The 24500-nt window shown below is 49.3% G+C and overlaps 12 protein-coding genes across 12 annotated transcripts; 9 read left to right on the plus strand and 3 right to left on the minus strand.

Moving 5' to 3' along the window:
• Positions 1–151: 151 nt before the first annotated feature.
• N7481_002212 (chromatin-binding protein RAD9) lies at positions 152–4610 on the plus strand (the record flags this gene model as incomplete). Its single annotated transcript, XM_057261431.1, has 2 exons — positions 152–214; positions 273–4610. 2 exons carry the CDS (start codon positions 152–154, stop codon positions 4608–4610), a joined length of 4401 nt encoding a protein of 1466 aa, XP_057126363.1.
• Positions 4611–4750: 140 nt separating this feature from the next.
• On the minus strand, positions 4751–6416 carry N7481_002213 (FAD-binding oxidoreductase; the record flags this gene model as incomplete). The annotated part of the gene is made up of 4 exons (XM_057261432.1): positions 4751–5022; positions 5087–5295; positions 5351–6045; positions 6105–6416. The coding sequence occupies 4 exons, from the start codon at positions 6414–6416 to the stop codon at positions 4751–4753; spliced, it is 1488 nt and encodes a 495-aa protein (XP_057126364.1).
• Positions 6417–8943: 2527 nt separating this feature from the next.
• N7481_002214 (SDR family NAD(P)-dependent oxidoreductase) lies at positions 8944–9714 on the plus strand (the record flags this gene model as incomplete). The annotated part of the gene is made up of 1 exon (XM_057261433.1): positions 8944–9714. One exon carries the CDS (start codon positions 8944–8946, stop codon positions 9712–9714), a length of 771 nt encoding a protein of 256 aa, XP_057126365.1.
• Positions 9715–10321: 607 nt separating this feature from the next.
• Positions 10322–11513, plus strand: N7481_002215 (Zn(II)2Cys6 transcription factor; the record flags this gene model as incomplete). The annotated part of the gene is made up of 2 exons (XM_057261434.1): positions 10322–10390; positions 10455–11513. The coding sequence occupies 2 exons, from the start codon at positions 10322–10324 to the stop codon at positions 11511–11513; spliced, it is 1128 nt and encodes a 375-aa protein (XP_057126366.1).
• Positions 11514–11707: 194 nt separating this feature from the next.
• Positions 11708–12652, minus strand: N7481_002216 (mitochondrial 54S ribosomal protein bL27m; the record flags this gene model as incomplete). The annotated part of the gene is made up of 1 exon (XM_057261435.1): positions 11708–12652. One exon carries the CDS (start codon positions 12650–12652, stop codon positions 11708–11710), a length of 945 nt encoding a protein of 314 aa, XP_057126367.1.
• A 101-nt stretch (positions 12653–12753) lies between these two features.
• lcl2 lies at positions 12754–13206 on the plus strand (the record flags this gene model as incomplete). The annotated part of the gene is made up of 2 exons (XM_057261436.1): positions 12754–12931; positions 13013–13206. 2 exons carry the CDS (start codon positions 12754–12756, stop codon positions 13204–13206), a joined length of 372 nt encoding a protein of 123 aa, XP_057126368.1.
• Positions 13207–13834: 628 nt separating this feature from the next.
• N7481_002218 (uncharacterized protein) lies at positions 13835–14445 on the plus strand (the record flags this gene model as incomplete). The annotated part of the gene is made up of 2 exons (XM_057261437.1): positions 13835–14208; positions 14268–14445. 2 exons carry the CDS (start codon positions 13835–13837, stop codon positions 14443–14445), a joined length of 552 nt encoding a protein of 183 aa, XP_057126369.1.
• Positions 14446–14467: 22 nt separating this feature from the next.
• On the plus strand, positions 14468–15616 carry N7481_002219 (uncharacterized protein; the record flags this gene model as incomplete). Its single annotated transcript, XM_057261438.1, has 1 exon — positions 14468–15616. One exon carries the CDS (start codon positions 14468–14470, stop codon positions 15614–15616), a length of 1149 nt encoding a protein of 382 aa, XP_057126370.1.
• Positions 15617–16011: 395 nt separating this feature from the next.
• On the plus strand, positions 16012–16694 carry N7481_002220 (E2 ubiquitin-conjugating protein UBC7; the record flags this gene model as incomplete). Its single annotated transcript, XM_057261439.1, has 2 exons — positions 16012–16261; positions 16441–16694. 2 exons carry the CDS (start codon positions 16012–16014, stop codon positions 16692–16694), a joined length of 504 nt encoding a protein of 167 aa, XP_057126371.1.
• Positions 16695–17293: 599 nt separating this feature from the next.
• On the minus strand, positions 17294–18872 carry N7481_002221 (uncharacterized protein; the record flags this gene model as incomplete). The annotated part of the gene is made up of 7 exons (XM_057261440.1): positions 17294–17764; positions 17822–17893; positions 17959–18039; positions 18095–18181; positions 18248–18356; positions 18449–18515; positions 18578–18872. Coding segments are annotated over 7 exons (1182 nt in total), but the record flags the coding sequence as incomplete, so codon positions are not given.
• A 580-nt stretch (positions 18873–19452) lies between these two features.
• Positions 19453–21773, plus strand: N7481_002222 (terpene cyclase/mutase family protein; the record flags this gene model as incomplete). Its single annotated transcript, XM_057261441.1, has 3 exons — positions 19453–19656; positions 19712–21621; positions 21683–21773. 3 exons carry the CDS (start codon positions 19453–19455, stop codon positions 21771–21773), a joined length of 2205 nt encoding a protein of 734 aa, XP_057126373.1.
• A 279-nt stretch (positions 21774–22052) lies between these two features.
• Positions 22053–23471, plus strand: N7481_002223 (co-chaperone SGT1; the record flags this gene model as incomplete). The annotated part of the gene is made up of 1 exon (XM_057261442.1): positions 22053–23471. The coding sequence occupies one exon, from the start codon at positions 22053–22055 to the stop codon at positions 23469–23471; it is 1419 nt and encodes a 472-aa protein (XP_057126374.1).
• Positions 23472–24500: the final 1029 nt, after the last annotated feature.

Consider the following 24500-nt stretch of genomic DNA (forward strand, 5'->3'; position numbering starts at 1 on the left):
CGCGAAGCCATCGCGTTCTCCCATGGACCAAATTCACTCAGACTCGGTTCATTTCTCCAGTCTGTGCCAAAAGGCGGCGATTATGAAAGACGACACACTTCCTAACGAGAGAAATCAATAGATCTGTGCAATATTCGACGCTCTGCGGACTATGGAGACGCAGGACAGTATCGACATCGCGAAGCTCCAACGCGACGCGTTGGGACTAGTACATGTATGTAATATCCTGCAGTTGTTCGAGAATCCTATTGGACTAACCTCGGTCTTTTCAGGAGCACGAACCATCGCAGCCATTTTCTTCTGGTCTGGCGGGAATTGACAGCACTTCACCAAATAATTCCTCCCGTCTCGTCCATTCAGTCATTCCTTCTCAAGGTGACGCACCGCCGACCGACCCCGAGCTGTCTACACTTCACTCATCGAACACACCCAAATCCCCTCTGAAACAACAATTCAGCCTCCCTGCCACAATACAACATGCGAAAGCCTCAATGAGCTCCCACACCAGTGCAGCTACATCGGAAAACACCCACCCTGTGGGCGGACCGCAGCTCGAAAAAATGGACTCTGTAGAGGGTGACCCCGGGGATACCCAAGTTGTCTCACAATCCGTGTACGATAGCATCATTCGACAGAATGGGGAATCGGTATACGGAGATTTCTTACAGAATGGTGCGGATAATGCAACACTCATGACCCTGCATGAGGGCGATAGTGGCCATCTCGATATCCTCGCCGAATTTAATACTTTACGCCACGAAAGAAACCAGTCTCCAACGAATGATGATGAAAGCGTCTACGCCCAAAGCCCATCCTCCCCGATCGCTGACCACAGCCTACAACCCGAATTCTTCCCCGAATCGCAACGATTCTTGACGACTACCCCAGCTACCGCGATAAAGAAGAAGAATCAAACGCCTGGCACATCTCAAACCCCGAGCGCCTCGAGAAACCCGTTATTGGCCGACCTTGGATCGAGTGGTGGTCTTTTGATGGGCCTCAGCCAAGTTTTCAAGAACACCCAAGCTCCCTCCTCCCCCCTGGTCCATGGCCTTCACTCCGAATTAGCATCAGATCGACCTTCGCCCAATGTTCCCATACAGCAACGTATACATAACCCGATCTCCTCGCCACTAGTGAACTTCCGCGGAAACTTTGCACGAGAGTCTTCCGAACCGAACCTCAACTACATATCTTTGAAGGAATCACAACATAACCGCGACAAATCGCTTGGAGAGAGGTTGACGCGATCGGAAGAAAACCTGCACTCAGGGGATCAGATCGATCAGGATTTCTACAAAGAACCTTCATTCGTGGAGGCCGCGAGGCGTAAACGGGAAATTGACGAGGAGACTGCGGCACAATTCGCAGCTTTGAATACGCCTGGTCGACCTCGAAGTGATGCTGGTGGATCCTCCCCCGCCACCTCTATTCATATCCACGAGGATGATGCAATTGGGATGCACGGAGCCGGAAGCGAAGAGGAAACGGAACAAGAAGAAGAAGATGCGGGGCCGCAAGTACCCCAATCCCAAGAGCCCCCTCCTGCTTCCATGGAGGAGGATAAAGAAAATTACATTGCTCCTCATGAGCCTGCAGTTGCTACAAGCAATGCACACGACCGTTTATCCCAAGCCCTTGGCATGGAAGGAAGCCAATCGGCGGCAGATCATGCCGATGATACTGTGCATCAAGACTTGAGCGAAGTGAATGATTCTGATAATCAGCTCGTCGCCAGGTCTTCACAAGTTATGGTTAAGGATTCTCAGCAAACACCGCAGGGGTCGCCGAGGCAAGAAAATGCGCCATCTGGTCTTCAATCAGTGCCGGAGGATATGGAAATTGATGCAGAAATACACGTTGCACGGACTTCCCCTGCTGGTCAGAGCCTAGAGTCGCCATCTCTTGACTCACGTCCGGGAACGATGCATTCTCGGTTCCCCGGCCGCAACTCTCAACAGCAGAGTACTCGTTCATCACATCGCAATGAAGCAGAAGATGCAGAATATCAGCCGGCCAACGGAGACAAACCCGAGTCCTCCCACGATCAATCCGAAACCATTTCACATGGGGCACTCCTCCGGCGGACTGGATCGTATCCAGGAGAAAAGTCCTCCTCGCTGCCCTCGCAAATCAAAGAAACACCAATCCACCTGCGGCCATCAGTCAGCGATATCTCTCAAATGACAAAAGTTCCCAACACTAGCCCTGATCGTCAGGGATCTAATAGATGGGATGGCGAATCCAATGAGAATAATGAGGACGACGATCTTCCACCCATGTTTCCAGTGGGAAACTCCGCCCGGTTCAGCCAACAACGGCCATCTCAAATACGTGCTCAGTCTTCGCCAATCAAGTGCAAGCCATCAATATTGTCAAGTCCGAGTGGACGACAGCGCAGAAGATTGATGGACATTGCATCAGATACCTCCCCGCAGGTTCACGGCAAAGACAAAGTAGTTGAAATCGATATGAGTTTTTTCACGAACGATCCGGATTTTAACGCACTGATTCAAGGATCTCCAACGCGCCCGAGAAAAAGACGCCGCGGAAATCTGGGTCAGTCCTTCGACACGTCTGAGATCACACTTCCTGCAACTCCAGCCGCAGAGCTTCCACAAACAATCACCCCAATCCAAGAGATATCTAGCCCTGTGAAAACTCAATCATCGGCTGAGACCCAGGTTCCTACGGCTACAGCTCGTCGACAACACGGTCCATCTCGACGTGTGGATGCAAATGTATGGGAAATTGAGAGCTCGCCTCAGCAGATCATCCCTCGAAGATCTAAATCCAGGCGCATGCAAACGTTCCCGTCTCGACACCGTCCTCAATTACAGAAGAACCCGCAGCCCCGGTCAGAACCTTCAGCAGAAACCTCTGCACAGGCCTTGTCGCAACCTTCTGAGACCCAGCGCGAGAAACAGTCTGAGAGCCAATCAAAAAGTCAACCCAAGAGCCAGTCTGCGAGTCAGCTCGAAAAGCAACCACGTCCAAAACCATTTGTTGTTATTCCAAGGCCCATCTCAGCTCCATCATCTCAACTAACGGAGCTTGATATTGACTCTGAATATCTGCTCTCGTCAGACCCTCGTCAGGCGAGCGCACCACTTTCGCCAAAACCAGCAGCAGTCGGTTTCGATGAACGTCAGATCGCCCCTTGTCAAATCATTTCTTTGTGGCCGGATAGAAAGCCAGCCTACTATCCAGGAACTTGCTTAGGAAAGCCTCTTGGTACTTCGGTGACCAAGTATTCCGTTAAACTCGAGGATAGTCTTCCGATCGAAGTGAACAAGGTTGCTGTGAAAAGACTCGAACTTCGAATTGGAGATGCAGTCAAAGTTGAAATGCCGGGTATTCCAAGGGTCACGCACATAGTCCGTGGGCTCGAGGATAAACTCACCAAGGAAGAATTGACCAAAGCTGCGGAAAGAGGCGAATATCCTCTAACCGATATCTTTGGCTACTCGACTGTTGTTCTGGGACCAAAGAATCGCGAGAGCCTTCCCGCTGGTTATCTGAACAAAAACACAAATGTAATCAGAGTTCCAATCGCTCGAATTTATCTCGACAAGACCCTGTGGCATCGTCTGAAAGACCGAGACTATACATACCAACATGAAACCGCGCCTCCTCAACAGTCCTTACCCCAAACTCCTGTGAAATCTCCCTTGCCGGCATCACCGAGTGCCAGATTCTCGCGCAACGCCCAGGGCGTTGGTCTGTTTTCCAACATGGCGTTTGCGGCTTCTTACAAAGACGATGAGGCCTCAAAGAATAATATCCTGCGTCTGATCAAAGAGAATGGTGGATCAATCTTACACAGCGGGTTTACTGAACTATTCGAATCGTCATCCGTTCTGCGTACCTCGACATCCCCTACAAAAGGACACCACAAGCAGGGAAGTACGTTCCTTTCTGGACTCAATCTTACGGACTCAGCCCAAAATATCGGATTTGCCTGTCTGATCGCAAACACACACTCGCGTCGTGAAAAATTCATGCAAGCTTTGGCGCTCAATATTCCCTGTCTTTCAGGGCGCTGGGTCGAGGACTGTGTGACCCAAGGCTGTATACTTGACTGGGGCATCTATTTACTACCTGCCGGAGAATCAATGTATCTCGATGGTGCGACAAAGTCGAGAATGCTCATTCCAACTCCGCCATCCAAAGCACGCCTTCCCCAGACAATTTCCGCAAGGCCAAAACTGCTTGATGGAAAGTCTGTGTTAATTGTCATGGGTCGTGGCAAGGCCGAGGAAAAGAGAGAGGCCTACGTTTTCCTCACCTTCGCCCTGGGTGCTTCTCGGGTGGAACGTGTTCCTGATGTCGAGGCCGCGCGCTCGGTCCTGGAATCTGAATTCGATTCTGGTCTTCCTTGCAGCTGGGACTTAGTGTATGCTGATGACGCGGACCGTGATGCTGCCAGAACCATGCTAGTCCCTCGGCCCATGTCCCAGAGGATTCAAGGCAAGAAGCGAAAGAAGTCTGCCGCGTTCGCTATGGATCCCTCTGATATGGATCCCTCTGATACAAGTGACACACCAAGAGTCGTTGGTGCTGAGTTTGTATGCCAAAGCCTGATTCTGGGACAATTGTACGACGAGTGAACTTGTTTTTTTTTGTTTTACTAGATACCAATCTCAATGATCATGTTCAATTATCTATATCATTTCTGTTCATCTATATCTGGCTAGAACCAAAGAGTACAAGTTTGCTCCTATGATATTGTAGTATATCAGCACACTACTCAAAGTCCAAGCTTGAAACCGCCCCAATTGAGTCTAGAGAAGACACCCTCCGGATCATAGGATGACCTGATCTCTCTCATCCGAGCAACATTTTCTTTTGGGAACCCAGCAAATGGGTCCTGCCACTCGCCAGCATCACCCATATAGACAAATTCCGACGCGATTCCCTTCTCGACATTGATGGCATGGAGGTTCTCAGCAAGCTGTCTCGACCAAGCCTCGATGCGAAGGTCGTCTTGAGCCAGGGCCCAGCCAGTGCTAAATTGCCATACTAAACAACCATTAATTAGCTTGAGCTGCTTAAACGAAGTACCAGAATAGGGCATATAACTTACAGATATGGGGAGTGTCCTCCAAGCCCCAAACATTCCCAACTCCATTGGTGAGTGCAACGCGAGCGGCCGGGGCAGAAGCAACATTGGTCACGAAGGTTGGGTAGAGGCCTTGAACATCAGCAATCTGGTCAACGGCGTCTTTCCACGCCTTATAAATCGAAACAAGGACTTCCGCATCCGGTTTCATTGTCTTGTGAGAGAACATGACTCTGTGAATATTATCAGCATACTTCTTTCTATACAAGGGTGTCTAATTCTACCCACCTGAACATCTGCTTAGGAGAGTCAAGATCAGTCGCCCACTGCTTCATAGTTGTGACATTATTGATTCGCGTGATGGCAGGAATAGCAGAGAAATTGGCGAATTGAGAGGGGGGCTTGCTGATGCCCTCCTGGACACCAAGAAGCGAAGCAGATGAAACCTTAGTTGTAGCATTATACTGCACGCTCGCAACCATTCCCGCAGCAATAGGATCTTTCTCGTCCAAATGAGCCATATCACACACTGCGTTCAGAAAATCGGGGATCCCGCTCTCATTGTAGACCTGGATTGTCGTGCTGACCTTGGGCATATCGTAGGTTCGTAGAGTGAACTTTGTCACGAGGCCATAGTTGTTGGCGCCGCCTTTCAGCGCCCAGAATAAATCCTTGTGGGAAGACTTTGTTGCTGTAACCTGTGTTCCATTGCCGAGAACAACGTCGTAGCTTACGACGTTATCCATGGCATATCCGTATTTGTTGTTGAAATAGTGGAACCCGCCAATGAGACTGAGTCCAGGGACACCGATTGTCTTAAGGCGACCACCGATTGCAACGCGGCCGTGAGATTCAAGAGCTGAATAGACGTCGTACCAGGTGAGTCCAGGCCCAACCTCGACCGTACCGTTCTTAACCTGAACATCATTCAGCTTTTCGAGGGCCACGAGAATGCCGCCTTCAATATTGTTCGATCCTGGATACTGGGTGGGCGTTAGCAGCTGAATTCTATCTTCCAATGTGGGTTAGAGGCTTGACTTACATTCATATGGCCACCTCCTCGAACAGCAAACTGGGCGTTGCAGGAATTGAACAACGACATGGCTTTGGAGACCTCATCTGCCGATGCGGGCAAAAATACACATGCCGGAGATAGATCGGCTCGAATATCCCAGAATTTGTCCGCTGCCTGTGTAGTGTAGCTTGCGTTATTGGGGAAGATAACACCGTCGAATGCCCGCGACAGTCGTTTACAGGCACAGCTTGCCCCCTTTTGCGGCGTGACAACATCAGTCAGGGAATTGGAACTTGCAGTAGCAAGTCCCAAGAGACTCAAGCTGAGAAAGAGTTTCATCTTCGGATTTAGATCAGAATAGTGCGAGAGGGAATTGGAGATACTTTTTTCTTCTATCTAGCAACGAGATCCATTTAGCTTCTTATAAACATTTGTATGATTTAGGAGCTGCCTGGCCTGGCTTGGATGTAATTTCTTGGTTTGCTGATCATTGCTTGAAATTGTAACTTCATCCGAATTCTCGGATCCCATCGTATTGACAGCCCTTGGAACCGCTATCCTTGTCCTGCTAAGGTCCTGGCAGTGCCGGCGGATGAATGCCGAGAATTAGTGGCACTTTTATTGAAACTTGGCTGCCTTCTAGAAATTCAGTTTTGGTCCACTTTGGTCTATTTATTACCATGGAAATTTCAGCCTCTGTGAGGCTATGTTTGACTAACTCCCCAGCTTAAAACGTATGAGTAGTAAACTATATCCTTTGCGGAGAGGGATCGGTGGGGCAATCCGAACCCGAGTACGAACCCGAACCCGCAATCACTTGGCCCTATGGGATCCATGGTGATCATGACGATCTTACCCGGGTTCGTTTCACTCAATCTTTTTTTTGCCTCTTTCACCTTAATTCTTGGAGTGAAAGAATGGCCAGAAATTTGGAAATCGTTGGACGACTCAAGCTAATAGTCTTCATCGGGAAAACCTAATTCCTGCATAGTATATACCTCCACACTCATCCCATTTTTAAGTCTCAAGGTGAATAATATTCCGCAGGTTTTTCCTATAGTCAACCAACTCTGCGTCCTTGAAAAAAAAATATCTATAGTGAACCTTGAGATTGATTGATATTAAGGCTCGCCGTTGCTGGATCGTGTCCACCTATCTTAATACTACAGTACTATTCCAAGCCGTGGCGAAATTCTATCTGTTGTCTAGTACAAATACACAATTAATGGATAATATATGTAAACCAGCAGCACCTGGACTCGGCGTCAGATATTAATTCGGTTATTTTCGGTTATTTTACATTAACCCGCTTAGTTGCCAGTGGCTATACAGCATGACTAGTGTACTACCAAAATTGATGTGATCTATAATCTTACACCTAATTAACTTACTAGTATGGCTTTATGTGCTTTAAACTTGCGTTAATACTAAGTTTAACTTAATGCTACTACTAAGCAGATATAGTTATATGTAGGCGCTGGTTAGTGGGAAGAAGAAAGCACTGGGGCCGATTTATAGTACTTTAACCCTTAACGCCGCCTAACCGCCGCCTACAACCTTGGACTTCCACTATGTAATAACTAATCTGGATAAGGCTGAATAGATATATATGCGGGCTCTAGCTGCAAGTGTGAAAGTGCTGGGACCGGACCACACTTTAACCCTTAATACCTCCGTTTACGATCTCAAGAACCTACATCGATGCCAAGGCTAGCTCATGAAGGCGGCGCGAATGATTCGGCCAGGAGCTACGAAATACGGAATAGAATAGTCTACTTACGAACTCTCTATTAAATTTAGAGGGGATTATAGATAACCTTAAAGCTGCTAGGATTCTTAATAGATTGAATTATAATTTTAGTTTATGTTGTTAAATGGGTTAAATACCGCCATCTCACCCCTAGCGTGGTTATGCAGCCCCGCCCACTCCCATTACTTGATGCATTTCTGATGAATCATGGTAGATTACGTTATCTAAGTTCCCGATTTTACCTCCTAGCTATTCTTATCGGAACAAGATGAAACAGTGTGGACTAGAATGCATTAAGGACGAATAAGATCAAGGAAACCAAATCAAGATAAAGATGAAAGATGATTGATTAAAGAGAATAGTATGTGATTGAGGGCAGGTTGAATACCCTCACGTCAATGTGTTGAATATGCCGATACTCGCTAGTGACAGCAAATTTGACTGACTTTACATACAAAAACAAAAGAGATGTGGGATTCAATGCAACCAATCAGTTGCCAGTAGTAAATTACCACTTCCATAATCTCACATGAAGCACTTCCAGCCAGCGATAGTTAACATGACGCCAACTAACAAGTACAGCCAACAGTGCCTCAACCCGACCCCTCATCATAATCCTTAGTGATACATGCATGCCTATTGTCAGAAGGGGGGCGGTCATCCGCTCTGACACGTCCTAGTTTAGGAGAATAGATTCAGCTACCCACCTACGTAGGTACTAGTAGCATGTCGCATGCTATTTGTTATCTATCGCCTCATTAATTGATTCGAAGTTTCTCCAACTCCAATTCCAGAGTATGTATTTGGAGTAAGTATAAGCGTGTTCAACTGTCAAGAAATAAAACATACTCGTGCCATTGCATGCCCACTGCTTGTTATCTATCGCCGCATTTATTGGTTTGAAGTTTCTCCAACTCCAACTCCAGTCTAGTCGTGTGTAGTTGGGGTAACTTGAAGTGGAGCACATCTTGGGGCTTGAGGGGACCCCGCCCCGCTCTTATTCTTGCAAGTTCCCCGTTGCTTGTAATTCTCCAAACTCTTCGTTGTTCTCGATCCTCCTTACATTTTAAAGGCATTTAATCTACAATCTGACACTTCTCTATAATCAAAAACATCATGTCGATCACGGCAAATTTCACTGGAAAAGTCGTACTTATCACTGGCGCGGCCAGTGGAATCGGCAGAGCTACTGCCATAAAGGCAGCGCAAGCAGGTGCTAAACTTGCTCTTGGGGATATCAATACCCTTTCTCTCGAAGAAACTCTGGGACTCTGCAGACCAGCAATAGAATCTGATCAGAGTACTATGCTTTTGGCCTACGATGTCAGCATTGCCGACAAGTGCAGCGAGTTTGTCAACGCGGTTCTCGACAAGTTCGGACGAATTGATTGCGTTTTCAATTGCGCTGGAATCAATCCTTCCTCTATCCCAGTCGAGGCGATAACGGACGAATACTGGGATAAATTGATGAACACGAACCTTCGCGGAACCTTCAACATGACTCGGGCATGCTTGCCGCATATGCAGGCAGGTTCGTCTCTGGTGAATGTATCATCTATCTGTGGTACCAATCCCTTCGCCAATTTCTCAGTATACTGCGCTGCAAAGTATGCGGTCATTGGATTCTCAAAGAGCGTTGCTTTGGAGGTTGGTCACCGAGGTATTCGTGTGAATGTAGTGGCTCCTGGATACACCGATACCCCGACGAATGTCTCTGTCCGGGGTGGAGCCGAAGCAATGCAGCGTACGGCGGAAAATGTGGGCATGAAAAGGATGGGAAAAGCAGATGAGATTGCCGATGCTGTTCTCTTTCTCTTCTCCGAGCAGAGTAGCTATATGAATGGTGCGGTTGTTGATGTGGATGGAGGAATTGGCATGTTTGGGTAGTAATCGCACGAGGACAACTCAATTGACACTTCATGGATATATTATGGATACTATAGTATGATGAAAATTAGTTAGTAGATGGAAACTACAGTTGTAGTGCTTCATAGAGTTGAGTTGAATACAAGTCACATGGATACTAACTAGTACTAGTACTAGTAGTAGGGGTAACTAATGTATGCCAGGTTTGAATAACACTGGGACAGTACTAACTTGCACCCGAGCATCGGCATATATAAAGTTCAAGCCTTTTAGATTGAATCGCTCGGTAGCTTAGTCCAGGATTCAAGTTTGACTGCTGCCCACTGGCAGGTGTAAGCTCAATATAAAGTTTCTAAAAAAGGATCGAAGTTGTAGACCAAGCCCCATTGCACATAGCATCTCGCTTCTGCCTAAATTACCAGGATGCTATACTTAGTTAACTAGCCCTGGCGCATTATAACTGGAGCCTACCATGGGTGTCTCGCCCACGTAAGCAATGCCAAGACTTTGCTACCCCCGAGTCCAACTGATTAAAACCCTATTCTCTACTTTCTATCTTGGAATTTGTCAAGTATTTCCCAGAATAATTTTGTCATGATGCACTGATATATCATATACAGAATGAACAATGGGACCCCGGCGCACACATAGAAAGTCCAGAAATGGCTGCCAGTCATGCAAAGCGCGCAAAGTCAAGGTAGGCGGGCAGCTCCTCCTTTTCGATCTATCCTTGGGCTCGGGCTAAATGAAATCCGTGAAAGTGCGACGAAGCGAGACCTCAGTGCAACAACTGCGTGAAGCATGGGGCTGATTGCTTCTACCCCTCAACTCCACAAGGCTCAAGTGCCGCCATGGTTCCTTCAACAGGCGGCGGTGTGGATATCTCCGAAACTAGCATTGAGAGTCCAATGCCAACTGTAGACATGATCGATATGGAACTATTACATCACTACTCTACCTCTACATGTTATACCATCTCGCGACATCCTGCTTTGCAGACAATCTGGCAAGTCACCATCCCACAACATGGGTTTGCCCCTCAGTCTCAGTTTGTCCTCCGTGGCATCCTGGCACTTGCTGCGCTCCATATGGGTCATATAAAGCCCGATCTTCGAGCAGAATATGTTGCCACTGCGGAACATCACCACAATGCGGCTCTGCAAATGGTGTCCGCTGCCATCCCGCATATCAATGAAGAAACTGGACCGGCTATTTACATCTTTTCAACACTTACCTGCATTATAATGTGTGCAATGCGACAGAATTCCGACGACTTCTGGGTGGCGAATGATTCTTTATTCGAATGGCTTAGTCTGATTCGGGGTCACAGAGTTATAATTTATTCAATCATTGATACACTCAGATCTGGCCCCCTCGCGCCAATGTTCGTTCTTGGCCGACGAAGGAAAATAGCCCGTGAGGCGCGATCCACTGAAGATCAGCCCTTCATGGAGAATTTGCGACAAGAGATTATTGAGTCGGTGCCGGACCAAAATGAGTTACGATGCTATCTAGAAGCACTTGACGAATTGGCAAAATCCTTTGCAACTATCTTTGACACCCAGGCTGTGGAGATTACTGATGTGTTTATATGGCTTTATGAAATCTCAGATGGATATCTGAACCTATTGCGTCAAAAAAGGCCCGAAGCACTTGTGATCTTTGGCTATTTTTGTGTGATCTCGAAACAGCTAGAATCGGTCTGGTGGATGGAAGGATTCAGCATTCCCTTAATGCGTGCCATCTATTATCATCTGGATGAAGAGCATCGCTGTTGGCTACAATGGCCGATCCAGCAGCTAGGCTGGGCCCCTTGCTGAGGATTCACCCAGAAACAAGAACAATCAAACAATATAGTTATCATCTCGACTTCATTTTGAAACATATGGACAGAAAGTAGTACATGTGAAGAGATGACTTGTGAAATAAGCTTCTATAATACAGAGAAACACCAGAGGAAAACCTCATATCGCTACATAAACCCAGATTTGATGGTTCAAACAATCATGCACCCTTATTTGTTGGCCTTCTTGCTGGCCTTCTTCTTGCCCTTCAGACTCTTCATTTGGGCAGCCCGCTCAGCACGGACCTGTCTCTTCCTCCAGGCAAGCCATCGGTTCCCCCGATCATAAGACATAGCGACAATGCCGGCCTTCTCCGCAGCACGACCAATCACCCAATTAGCCTCACGGTACATGTAACCGGGACGCAGCTGGGGGCCAGATTCGGCGTTGACGGCCGCGACACTGCCAACTTGAGTGCCATTCTCATCAATCGAGGCAACAAGGTCAGACTGGGCCTCGACGGGCTCGATTCGAGGAATGGCGACGAGGTTCAACTTGCGCCGGCTGGGCGCGTTGCGCGGGTGCGGGAGTTTGCCCTCCTTCTCGAAGACGACTCCAATGTATTTGCGATCCGGATGCGTCTCGGGATCGGCGTAGTAGCGAACGTAGCCGGCCTGGGTGGCGTAGATAGTGTGGTCACGTCCCATCGCGCAGTTGTCACCGGGGAACCACTTAGAGCCGCGTTGTTTGAAGATGATGCACCCGGGGACCACGTACTCGCCGCCGGAGCGCTTGGCACCGAGACGCTTACCCGCAGGGTCACGGGAGTGTCGATTGGCAGTTCCTTGAGAAGCGTGCGAGGCGTATCGGACCTGCGAAAAGGGAAGGAGTGTGCGGGAGATTGAAGGCGTGGTTTTCGGGAAAGTGATGGATGCGGAGAGGGTGCGTGGAATCAGCGATTGCGGTTGGTAGCTGTGCTGGGCGGAGCGAATTGAAGGAACAAAGGCTCGTTCCAGCGCCCGCAAGGGCCCCAACAATCTTGGTTGCAGCATGGCGATGCGATCTTGACGTGGTGTTGCGGAGGTAGGCAGCTCCAAAGGGGAAACTTTTCTCGGAGGTTGAGGCTTGGCGTCACGTGCCGTGGGCAAGCTGGCCTGAACGACAAGGACATCCATTGGCCGCTGGGGAAACTGGCCACTTGCTCACTGCTACGGACGTTTGTCAACCACATCTCTCGTCCATTTGTTTTTCTTAGCACATTTAATTGCCTTGCGAAATGTTGCGCAATTTGCTCCCGGCAATCTGGGCCTTCTTCCTGCTGGCATCCGTTGCCCAGGCCCAGTTCAACTTCTTCGACAACATGTTTGGAGGCAATCAACAGCAAGCGCAACAAAACCAGGGTCCTCAGAATGCACCCAGTGACAGTGTTCGATACCAAAAGATGTGGCAACAATGTGAGACATCCGAGCCTCCTCCAATCTGAAGCTTCAATGCTTTGACCGGTGGCAGTTTACTAACAATTCTACTATCTTCAGCCCAATGCAGCAACTACCTTTGCCCAGGAACTCTTGCATGCGTGCACTTCCCACACCACTGCCCTTGCCCGCATCCCGATGTCGAAGAAAAAGTTGAGCTTGCGGAAGGAAGTGCGATCTGTGTTTCCAAGGGAGGATACAAGGCTGGCGAGGCAGCCCGCAAGATTGAACTCGCCCGTAAGGGCCTCCTGTGATACAATGGATAAATTACAGTGAGCGTTGAAGTATTGGTTGTTTTATGTCGATAGTTGCGCCATATTCATGGCATTGGGTTCAAATTATTGGGGGTTTTGGCCATTTGTTGGCTGCATATTGCCAAATAGGAGCTGGAGTGGAATACATCCCATACTTGTACCAGCGCGGAAAGTTACAAATCCCTGGTCTAGTTTGGCTCTGGTGACTACCTGGAAACCAATGTTTCCGCTATTTGCGCCTTGTCTCACCTTCTCAGTCCTATAATCCAGTGCCAGCAGCACGTGAAGTTACGGTGGCTTGTTATATAGTAAACTCCGGAATAGTAAAAATGGCCGATAGGAAGATTGATAATAAGACTGCAAAAAAGCCCATTAATCAGAGACATAAAATCAAATTAGATTGTGGCGTTCGAGATCAAACATCGTACTCGAGTATGCTTTAGTGTGATCTACGTCGCTATCTCCGAGCGGTTTAACCCCGGCCAAACCTTTCGTCATCAAAACGGAACGACGTTTGCTGCTTCGACGGTCGAGTTCTTCCCTTTCACCCCCCCCCCCCCCACCACCACTCTCGCCGAGAATTTCACAATATACAGCTGGCAGCACCGCATAATAAACCCACACCGATATGTGGAGTACTCGCCTCCAGCTGCGGTCGCTGCGCGGGATCCCCGCCTCGCGCCAGCTGTCAACCCTTCGAGGCAAAAATCCCCAGCGCGGTCCCCGGGGCAGCATTGTCAGACCAACACCTATCCAACCGATAAAACAGGCAGATGCTGTCTCTCAAAACCCCGACGCGACAAGTGCCGACCCCCAACCTGAGAACCAGCCTCAGGATGCATACAACACCAACTACGACCCTGCGCAAAACACCCTTCTCTCCCCCGTCCACATCCCAGAGGATCCAAATGGCGTTCTTAAGGAAACTCATCCGGCCACAAAAATACTCACAAACTCCGGTGTTGTCGTGCAGCGGCAGCTGGAGATGATGAATATTATGATGTGAGAAGAATTCGATTTCAGTCACGAAGAAAACCAAACTGACCTGACCATTCCTCTAGTGGTTTCGAGCAGGCGAATAAATATGTCATTATGGATGCGCAAGGAAATCATATTGGTTATATGGCAGAGCAAGAAAAGAGCATGGCCAATGCTATGGCACGTCAGTGGTTTCGCACACATCGAAGCTTCGTCACGCATGTCTTCGACCGCCATGAGAATGAAGTCCTCCGAGTATGAAGCCCTGGATTAACTACCCTCCATGATATCGTTAGCTAACTCGTCGCAGTTCCATCGCCCATTCTCCTGGATCAACTCCCGAATCAAAGTCTACGATCCTCTCGATGTCACCACCGCCATACATACCTCTCCAACCGCTCTCCAAAATACAACCCCCGGCTCTCTTGTACAGGCCGAAGTCTCATCGAATGCACGTGTCTCACCCCTCGGGCTCGACGAGATGCGTGTGATTGGTGAAGCCCAACAACAATGGGCGCCACTGCGACGGAAATATAATTTATTTACGTACCACCAATCTCCGAACCCCGAAACGGACATGGGCTCCCAGCAATTTCCTCTCTCAGGGTCAGATCTATCCCAAGCACAAAAGTTACAACTTGCGCAAACTTCCAATCAAGGGCAGGGCGATTTCAATCAGTTTGCTTACGTTGATGAGCCCTTTTTATCCTGGGACTTTTCTCTGCGGTCCGCTGAAAACCGCTTGATTGGATCTGTTAACCGCGACTTTGCCGGTTTCGCGCGCGAGTTCTTCACTGACACTGGTGTCTATGCCCTACGAATGGACTCAGCAGGTGTTGGCTCCGAAGCCTCTCCCACTGGCAGCAGCACGCCGACCGGAATGACCCTTGATCAACGTGCTGTGATGCTGGCAACAGCCGTCAGTGTTGATTTCGATTACTTCAGTAGGCACAGCGGAGCAGGTGGCTTCGGTTTTATGCCACTTTGGATTCCGGGCATGGGTGGTGAGGCTGCTGGTGGAGCTGCTGCTGGTGAAGCTGCCGGGGCAGTCGGTGGTGCTGCAGCCGGTGGCGCCGCTGCTGGTGAAGCTGGAGCTATTGGTGAAGCTGCCGCGGGCACTCTAGGAAGAGCGGGAGCTGCTGGTGGTATGGGAGATGGAATGGCTGCAGGTGTAACAGGGGCTGGGGCCATGGCTGGATATGAGGCGATGCAAAGAGGATTTTCCGGCGACCAAAGCTCCCAATCTGTCCCACCTGGGGAAGCAGCTAGCCAGCAATCGGCCGACCAACCGGATTTCTACCATGACTACAGCCCCCCCCTGGTGAGCAGAAGGAGGATGTATGGGGTCAAGAAGAGGACCCATGGAGCGATGGAGATGATGGCGGTGGTGGTGGTGATGACTTTGACTGGTTTTGATTCACGAATTCTGTGATTGTGTACAGTAGATAGTATAGCTAGCTGGTGAGATATAACTAGTAAGATACCTCGATAGACTCTAAGCTGGAATTGAGTCGGGATCGCCCCGCCGATCCAGGCACCCCGCGGCGTCCCCATAATTATCGACTCCCCTCACTTTGTCTTCTCTTTGACCTTACCACCACATTCTTCCTTTATCCTTCTGACTCGTACCAGCCTACGATCTCTTGCCCAGTCGACCAATCAATCGATTGTAACCTCCGCCAGCAGCAGCGCGGAACTCTCCATTCGCCACCCGCGGAACCCCAACCCCAACCTAAATCCACCGACACTCGCCGTGCCACAACTCAACCTCTTCGCATACTCCCAAACCCCTCGTCCTCAACGCAACCAATCTCTCGATCAGTCAAAATGGGCAGCTCGATCGCTCAGAAGCGTCTTTTCCACGAATACAAGAACCTCTCCACCAACCCACCCGAGGGAATCACCGCGGGGCCTGTCTCGGAAGATGATATGTTCTACTGGGAAGCCCTGATCCAAGGCCCCGAAGGCACACCCTTCGAAGGCGGCGTCTTCGCCGCCGAACTCAAGTTTTCCAAGGATTACCCTCTCAGTCCGCCAACAATGAAGTTCGTCGGAGGTGGAGTGTGGCATCCGAACGGTACGTCATAATCCCCGGGTTAGAGCTCTTTTTGTTTCTGCAACTCGAGCGAGAAACCAGATTTCTTTCAAGGGCCCGAAGAGACGACATATTCCCCGACTCCTCGGCGCGCTTTTGTGTGACTTTACCCGGCAACCCTTAGACTTTGATGCTGACATCACATCTTTTTGCACCTTTAGTCTACCCCAACGGAACCGTCTGCATTTCCATCCTACACCCTCCCGGCGATGACCCCAACCACTACGAACATGCCTCGGAGCGCTGGTCGCCTATTCAGAGCGTGGAGAAGATCCTCATCTCGGTCATGAGTATGCTCGCCGAGCCTAATGACGAAAGTCCCGCGAACGTGGAGGCGGCTAAAATGTGGCGCGAGCGACGGGCCGAGTATGAGCAGAAGGTTCGGGATGAAGTGCGCAAAGGATTGGGATTGTGATTGGTTTTCCAAGGATGAGAAATTCACTCCCTTTATAACGCGTTGACGAAATGGCGTCGAGACTTAACCTTTGATTTTTTTTGGTTCTTCGTTAAATGCATTGCTTGAACGGCGAGGGCTTGATTGTACAGCTTGTATGTTATTTAGCATTCTGAATTCAGAGCTTTCGATGCGCTATCTCTATACTGCTATGCTATCCTATGGATATTCTACTCGCCGGAATGCTGACTGTTGTAATGTATGCTTCGTCAAAGTATTCTATACTCTATACTAGCCCTGGAGTACTACTAATATTGTAACGAACTGGTGTTGTTACCATTCGTGGATGCCTTATGCCTACGGCACCACTCTAGGCATCCACGCCATACACCTGTGTATCTAGCCTTCTATTCTAGCTTCCTTCTTATTCTCCTCAAGCTATTACTTTCGTCGAACCGCTACTGCTTCCTTTGCTTCGTATGCTACGCCGTACGTTGATCTCTGTGAGTATCTGAGCATCCTCACAAATATAAAGAATTCCACCGGATCTTCAATTCTTCAACGTGGCAAATGCCCCCTCAATAAGGGAAAATTTTTTCAACTCCTGTTTATCACTGAAATCATCTCTGTCGAAACATCTTTCGATCAATCCACTCCTCAAGACTACCACCATCGTCATAGAGCTTCTCGATCTCCACTTTGACATTAAGCATCAACATTCGCTGAAGTTCAGCGCACCATTCCGGCTCGACACCATCACTCGCCCAGATCGGGCTACGGCGGAGCATAGAAACTATTTTCTTGCGGTCCCGCGCCGTCAAGGAGAGGGATAGCTCGCCACTGGAGTTTTGCGTTTCATCTGCAGCATCGGCGATTTTGAGACCCAACCATTGTAGTGGTGGAAGACTCAGTCCTGCGTTCTCGTGCAAATGCGCTAATGATCCATATTTGTACGTCGACATGATTGTAAGCCCGTGTGGATCACCGTCAACCAGTGCGTAAAAAGGGAGTCGTCTCCGAGTGCGGTTGATCTCGGCTTCAAAAATCCGATGGAGGAATCGTCGGGTGCTGATATCAGGGTATCCCTTCCCCTAGTCCCAGCCAGTCAGGGTTCATTCTGATTGGAGTGAAATTTGGTTAATACTTACAGTGATCAGAATTCCCTCCCCAGCAAGAGCTCTGGTATGGTAGTTGTTCCGAACCAGTCGATGGAACACTGCCTATTTGGAAGCAGGAAAATATCAGTTCCATTGTCGGAGATTGCAATCATTCTCGAGTGACCTACCTCTTTCTCAATGACAAGTATCCAGCGGGCGCTTGATACATGAATCTCATCCGTATCTTGTATCCGCGGGATGAGGTTATCCTATGATTATGGTGTCAATCCAGGCTGCCGCTGCTGGCAAGAACATGAAACTGACCTCAGAAGCAGATTGGGCATTCAAGATGGCCCGTGACTCCCGCAACACGCGTAAAGAGCCTGCTACTAGCCCTTTACCTGCTGCTTCCTAGAAATTTGAATGAGGTGTCAACGGGGTTCCAGAATATCGCCCAATTGTCCCCCCAGAACTCACCACATTCAAAGCCAGCCGGTTCACTCCAATGGTATAAGCGAGGTCATCAATGACACTGTTTACCGTAGCCTGGGACTGGAAGTATGCAGGGTCAACGTAATAGATATCCCTGGGCGCATTCCATCCAAGTCAGTACAAAACCTGACTCGGAATATATACTATTTCACCATGCTCCATCGAAACTCTTCCCCTTAGTACTACCTTTTCGATATCAATCTTCCTTCCCGCAAAGCTTGATCGATCATCGACAAGACACGAATTATTACCGCTAGAGAAGACAAGAGATGGAATGATTAGTGTCTTACTAGTATTTCCACGGAAAGTACTTACTGAATTTCCATGATTCATAAGCAGTGTTTCCCGGCCACGAATACGTGTGGTAGGATTCATTTCGCTGTACAGCTTCCAGAGCCCCATTGACCGGATTGACGATGCAGTTTGCTGGGTCGACTCTGCATCGGAGAGTGATGGAAGGTTGGCTCTCTGCTGGCGATGATGTGAGCTCTTGGATAAGAGTTGTGAGGGCAATGTCGATATGGGCGAGGACCGAGGAATCTGGAGCCACGTCGGGCAGTGCCATTTGCGGGGAAATATGTCTGAGGGCCATTGAGGGCTCAAGGCCGCAAACTGTGGAGATTTAGATATGCCGGAGAAAGTGCCATTGGAAGTTCGAGAAGTGAGGGTGAGAGTGAAAGTGATGTCCAATTGGAGTATGAGATCACGAGCATTGTGAGTCGCACTTGCCAACTTGGAGATTTGGTGGTGGTGCTTGCTGTTTTTTGTTGGTTTTTCTATTTTTGTTTGTTTACTGTTGGTTTTACTTTACATTCTCTGTTTATTACACTCGTCTCTACTCGTTGGTTAAGTTTAGGTGCTTACGGGAAGTATACAACTCGGATCCAGTGCGGTCATCCTGCTCGGATTCCAACCACCACCATACCCTTGCAGAGAAGAGTCAACAAGCCAAAGACCGTATCACTACAAAACTAGTCTGTAACTATCGAAACAGAACTAAATAAAACGGGAGTTTCTTTTTCCGACGATCCCACATGCAGGCAACAGCTGGACTTCGTTGTACACCGCAGCTATGAGACCGATGACTCAGCAAGGTGGAGCTGTTTATATCCACACCGCAGCACCCATCATTTGATCACCTCCCCAGGTTTCGAGCTTTCCACTTTCGATTGATACGGGGCTCCGCTGCAATGACTTCACATATCGCTCCCTGGAGGACTTCGGCTCAGGGCCATCTAACTCCCGATGAGAATGGAGACCTGAAGACCGACTACTCCCGCTGGCGCCTGGTCAACGAGGAAGGTCGCCAAACTTGGCGCTATCTCGAATCCGACGAGGAGAACAGTGCCTGGTTGCAAACCGTTGCCGACAAGTATCATCTGGGTCTTCCTACTGTACGTATTTAAATTGATCATTTTGAATCCCCCTTTTTAACATTTTTCCTGCTAGGGACTCCCAATTCTGCCAGAAGCCAAGACACCACTTCAAGCAGCAGAGAATGGTCTATCTTTCTTCTCGCATCTGCAGCTCGATGCTGGAAATTGGGCATGCGAATACGGAGGTCCCATGTTTATGATTCCGTCCATCATTATTGCGTACTATGTAACCAACACCCCTATTCCCGCGGAGTATGCTACAGAGATCAAGCGCTACCTCTTTGCCCGCCAACATCCCGAGGATGGAGGATGGGGTCTACACATTGAAGGCCATAGCTCCGTTTTCGGAACATCTACGAACTATGTGGTTCTCCGAATTCTCGGTGTTAATGAAGACGACCCGCGTATGATCAAGGCCCGCGGTCTCCTGCACAAATTCGGCGGTGCGATCTATGGCCCTCACTGGGCCAAGGCCTTCCTTAGTATTCTTGGTGTTATGGAGTGGGATGCTGTGAACCCGGTCCCCCCTGAGATCTGGATGCTTCCTGACTGGGTTCCCATTGCCCCCTGGCGCTGGTGGATTCATATCCGCCAGGTGTTCTTACCCCTCTCTTATATCTGGTCCAAGAAGTGGTCAATGCCTCTCAACGACCTCACCAAGCAGCTTCGCGACGAGCTGTATACACAGCCTTATAACACCATTGATTTTGCATCTCACCGCAATTCGATCCACGATGCTGATAACTATTATCCCAAGACCTGGGTCTTGAACAGCATCAACGAGCTCTTGGTTCGGGTCTACAACCCCCTCTTGCGATTCGGTCCCGTCGTTAGACGCTCCGAAGAATGGGTTTGGGACTTGATCTGTATGGAAGACCAGAACACCGACTACGCAGGCGTTGGTCCTGTCAGCAACCCTCTCAATATGATTTGCTGTTACATCCACGATGGCCCCGATAGCCACACCGTTCGTCGACACCAATATCGCCTGAACGACTACATGTGGATGAAGAACGAGGGAATGCTGGCCAATGGCACCAATGGCGTCCAGGTGTGGGATACAACCTTTTTGACACAGGCAGTTGTGATTGCTGGCCTCGCAGATGACCCGAAGTGGCGACCCATGCTTAGCAAAGCGCTCGAGTTTATCGAAGATCACCAACTACGCGAGAATGTGCCTCGCCAAAATGAGTGCTATCGCCAGGACCGTAAGGGCGCTTGGCCTTTCAGCACCAAGGTCCAAGGATACACCGTCAGTGATTGTACCGCTGAGGGTCTGCGATCTACCCTTCAACTCCAGGAGTTGCATGGCTTCCCACAATTGATCTCTCTGGATCGGTTGAAGGATAGTGTGAATTGCCTTCTTCTGCTGCAGAACCCAAGCGGAGGTTTCTCCGAATACGAAAGCACCCGCGCCTCTCCCAAGCTTGAGTATCTCAATGCCGCCGAGGTATTTGGTGGTATTATGATCAGCTACGATCACCCCGAGTGTACCACCGCATCCGTGACCGCACTGTCTCTCTTCAGCAAGTTCTACCCCGACTACCGTGCCGATGAAATCCGTGCGGCAAAGGAAAAGGCCGTCGCGTGCATTAAGCGCATGCAGCGTGATGACGGCAGTTGGTATGGCTCTTGGGGAATCTGCTTCACCTACGCCGCCATGTTTGCTTTGGAGAGTCTCGCCAGTATCGGCGAAACATATGAGACGAGCGATAACTCGCACCGTGGTTGCGAGTTCCTGATTTCCAAGCAGCAGGCCGATGGCGGCTGGGGAGAGTCATACCTCAGTAGTGAGAAGCATGTCTACGTCCAGCATGAGATGTCTCAAGTAACTCAAACTGCTTGGGCTTGCTTGGCATTGATGGAGGCCGAATATCCCCACAAGGAGCCGCTTGAGAAGGCCATGAAGCTACTTATGTCTCGCCAACAGGCTAATGGCGAGTGGCTCCAAGAGTCCATTGAGGGGGTGTTCAACCAATCTTGGTGAGTTTTCTTTTTCTCTTCTCATTTCATTTCCAGAAATACTCACTGACTTTATTTGTAGTATGATCTCTTACCCGAACTACAAGTTCTACTGGCCCATCCGCGCCCTTGGCCTGTACAGCCGCAAGTTCGGCAATGCTGCGCTGAAGTAAAAATCTCATTTAGCGATCTAATGTATCACCGAGCCTTTAACATACCTATTTTAATACATACCAACATCTCATAGGCATTCAAATACTTCATTGTAGATAGTTGTGGTAAGAGAGTAGGAGACCCACTGAGGGAGCTTGGACCAACCGTGCGGAGCCTCACTTGGGTTTCTGGCGCTTTCTTTCTTGATTGACTCCCACTCCGCCACTCCTTCACTCCTCTGCCTTCGTCTCCCACCCCTCTCCTCCAAGTTTTTAGAGTCCTCGAAAACGACTATAATCATGAATGCTGCAGCACAGGGCGACCAGGCCCTCAAGGACTCCAACGCCCTCCTCGCCATCCAACATTACACTCGCGCCCTCGCCGAGCTACCCCGCGCAGTCAATTATTATGTCCAACGCTCAACCGCACACTCTCGCGTGAAGCCCGCAGACGGCGGCCCGAACTCCCTTGCTTCGCTCCGAGATGCAGAAATTGCCCTGGCACTTGCTCGCGAGCGCGGAAAGCGTGAGTTAATTCTCGCAGCTCAGATGCGCCGCGGAGTGTCGCTGTTCCAGCTTGGCCGATACCACGACGCGAAGTTCTTGTTTGATCTCATTGAATCAAAGACTCGGACTGAAGATGCGCCGGAAGATAAAAGGGCAAGTGTACAGGCTGCCATGGCGGGATCGGGAAAAAACAAGAAAGATGCCGCTGAGCTGCAAATTTGGCAGATGCAGGTTGCCCGCAAGCTTAAAGCGCTTGAGAACCCGAATGAGACGGCTGTTACGGTCGTCGAATTCCCCAGTGATACCAGGATTCCAACAGAGAAGGAAATCAAGGCCGAGTTGGAAAGCATGAAGGCCGGAAAGAATGCGCCGGTTGCGAATGAGTCCAAGAAACGAGATACTCAACCCTCTTCAAGTGCTGCTGCCACCTCGGCCCAGGATGAAAGTACCCAAGGAGCTGAGGAAAAGAAGCCATCGCCTGCTGTTCCTGAGAATGTGCGCCATGAGTGGTATCAATCTGGCGACTCTGTTGTCGTGACGCTCTACATTAAGGGCATCCAAAAGGATAAGGTCCAAGTTGACTTGAAGGATGAGTCAGTAAGTGATAACTGCTCAGATACGATACCCTTCTCTTCAAAAGCAGACACTAACGTTGTTATCCAGGTTTCTTTACAATTCCCCCTCCCCTCTGGCTCCGACTACGACTTCACCCTCGACCCACTCTTTGCACCAATCGACCCCTCCACTTCCAAGGTCTCAGTAATGGGTACCAAGATCGAGCTGGTTCTTCAAAAACAAACAGCAGGCCAAAAGTGGCACGCCCTAGAGTCTTCTGCCACCGAAACGACTGTACTCACAGATCGACCCGCTGCCCCCTCAGCGCCAACCCCATCTGGTCCCGCCTACCCGACCTCCTCTCGCCATGGAGCGAAAGATTGGGACAAAGTTGCTTCCTCTCTGACATCCAGCAAATCTAAGGGTAAGCAGAAGGAGAAGAAGGACGACGCTGCAGGAGACGAGTCTGACGCAGAGTCTGTGGATTCGGACTTCGGCGGCGATGCAGTAGATGGGTTCTTCAAGAAGCTCTACGCTGGCGCGGATCCTGACACTCGTCGTGCAATGATGAAAAGTTATGTTGAAAGCCAGGGAACGTCGCTTAGCACCAACTGGTCTGAGGTTGGGACCAAAAAGATGGAGGTGCATGAGAGCTAAAGTTATCGCTGAAAATATTGCTTTTACTAATTTGCTCCCGCTGGCCTGTTCACGTTTTAGTCGCATTTAGCTGATGGAGTTTGCTTTTTCGTCTGATATTTCTTTTAGGGTTTATGGTCATAGTGGTGTAATTGATGATTTTGCGTTGCCGCCCCTTCCTTCGTAGTTACAGTGGCGTTGCAAAAGTTTGAAACCCCATGTTAACTGTTCTTGTCTCCGCCTTCTAATGGTATGCAATATGGGGTTTCAAACTTTTGCAACGCCACTGTACAATGGCTTTTTATGCTGTACTCAAACCCAAACCTCTGATATGTCAGTGTTTCCTGCCCTGCCCCTCTGTGGATCTACCGAAGATCGCGCCTCTGCTAGTACTAGTACCAACCAGTCCAATGTGGTTGAGGGAGACAAATGGAATGTGTTGTACACTATATTTAAGTTCATTTCAAACTTTAGACAATCGCTTAGGACGATTTCGAACCAAATAATATCTGGAGGGTGGCTGAAAGACTTTTTCCAGCGGCCCTCACGAAATTCACCACAGTCAACTCCTGCTGACCCCGGGGACAATCCCCAAAGCGGTCAGGGCTAGACCAATTTGGTTCTCGGTGGACGAAGTTTATACCCGGGGCAGATCAGACATTTTTGAACTTACTCCGTACGGGATCTCGGGGACAGGAAAAGATCCTTACTCCGTACGGAGTACACAGATGGGAGCTGCCGGCATCTGACACTAGCCCGCTCAGGCCCTTCAGCTATAGGCTGACCACGATTTCCCACCGTCATTGTCAGAGGCAGTTGGAGTTGATCTGCATCGAGATTTTCACCTTCCAAGGGGCGTCAGCGAACCAAAAGTGCACGTAAGAGCGGGGCGAAAATTAAGCTCGCGGCCGGGCAACCCTAACTTTTACCTAATGCTTCCGATGCGTTGGGGTTACTTGGAGTATTCGTGCCAAGATCGTGTACAAACCTTCCATTTTTATTATTCACGGATTTCAAATATACTCTATGGCATTGATTCTTTTACCTAAA

The sequence above is a fragment of the Penicillium waksmanii genome, assembly GCF_028829765.1.
Source record: "Penicillium waksmanii strain IBT 27052 chromosome Unknown utg000002l:1.0-3326099.0:1.0-3328782.0, whole genome shotgun sequence".
NCBI lineage: Eukaryota > Fungi > Ascomycota > Eurotiomycetes > Eurotiales > Aspergillaceae > Penicillium > Penicillium waksmanii.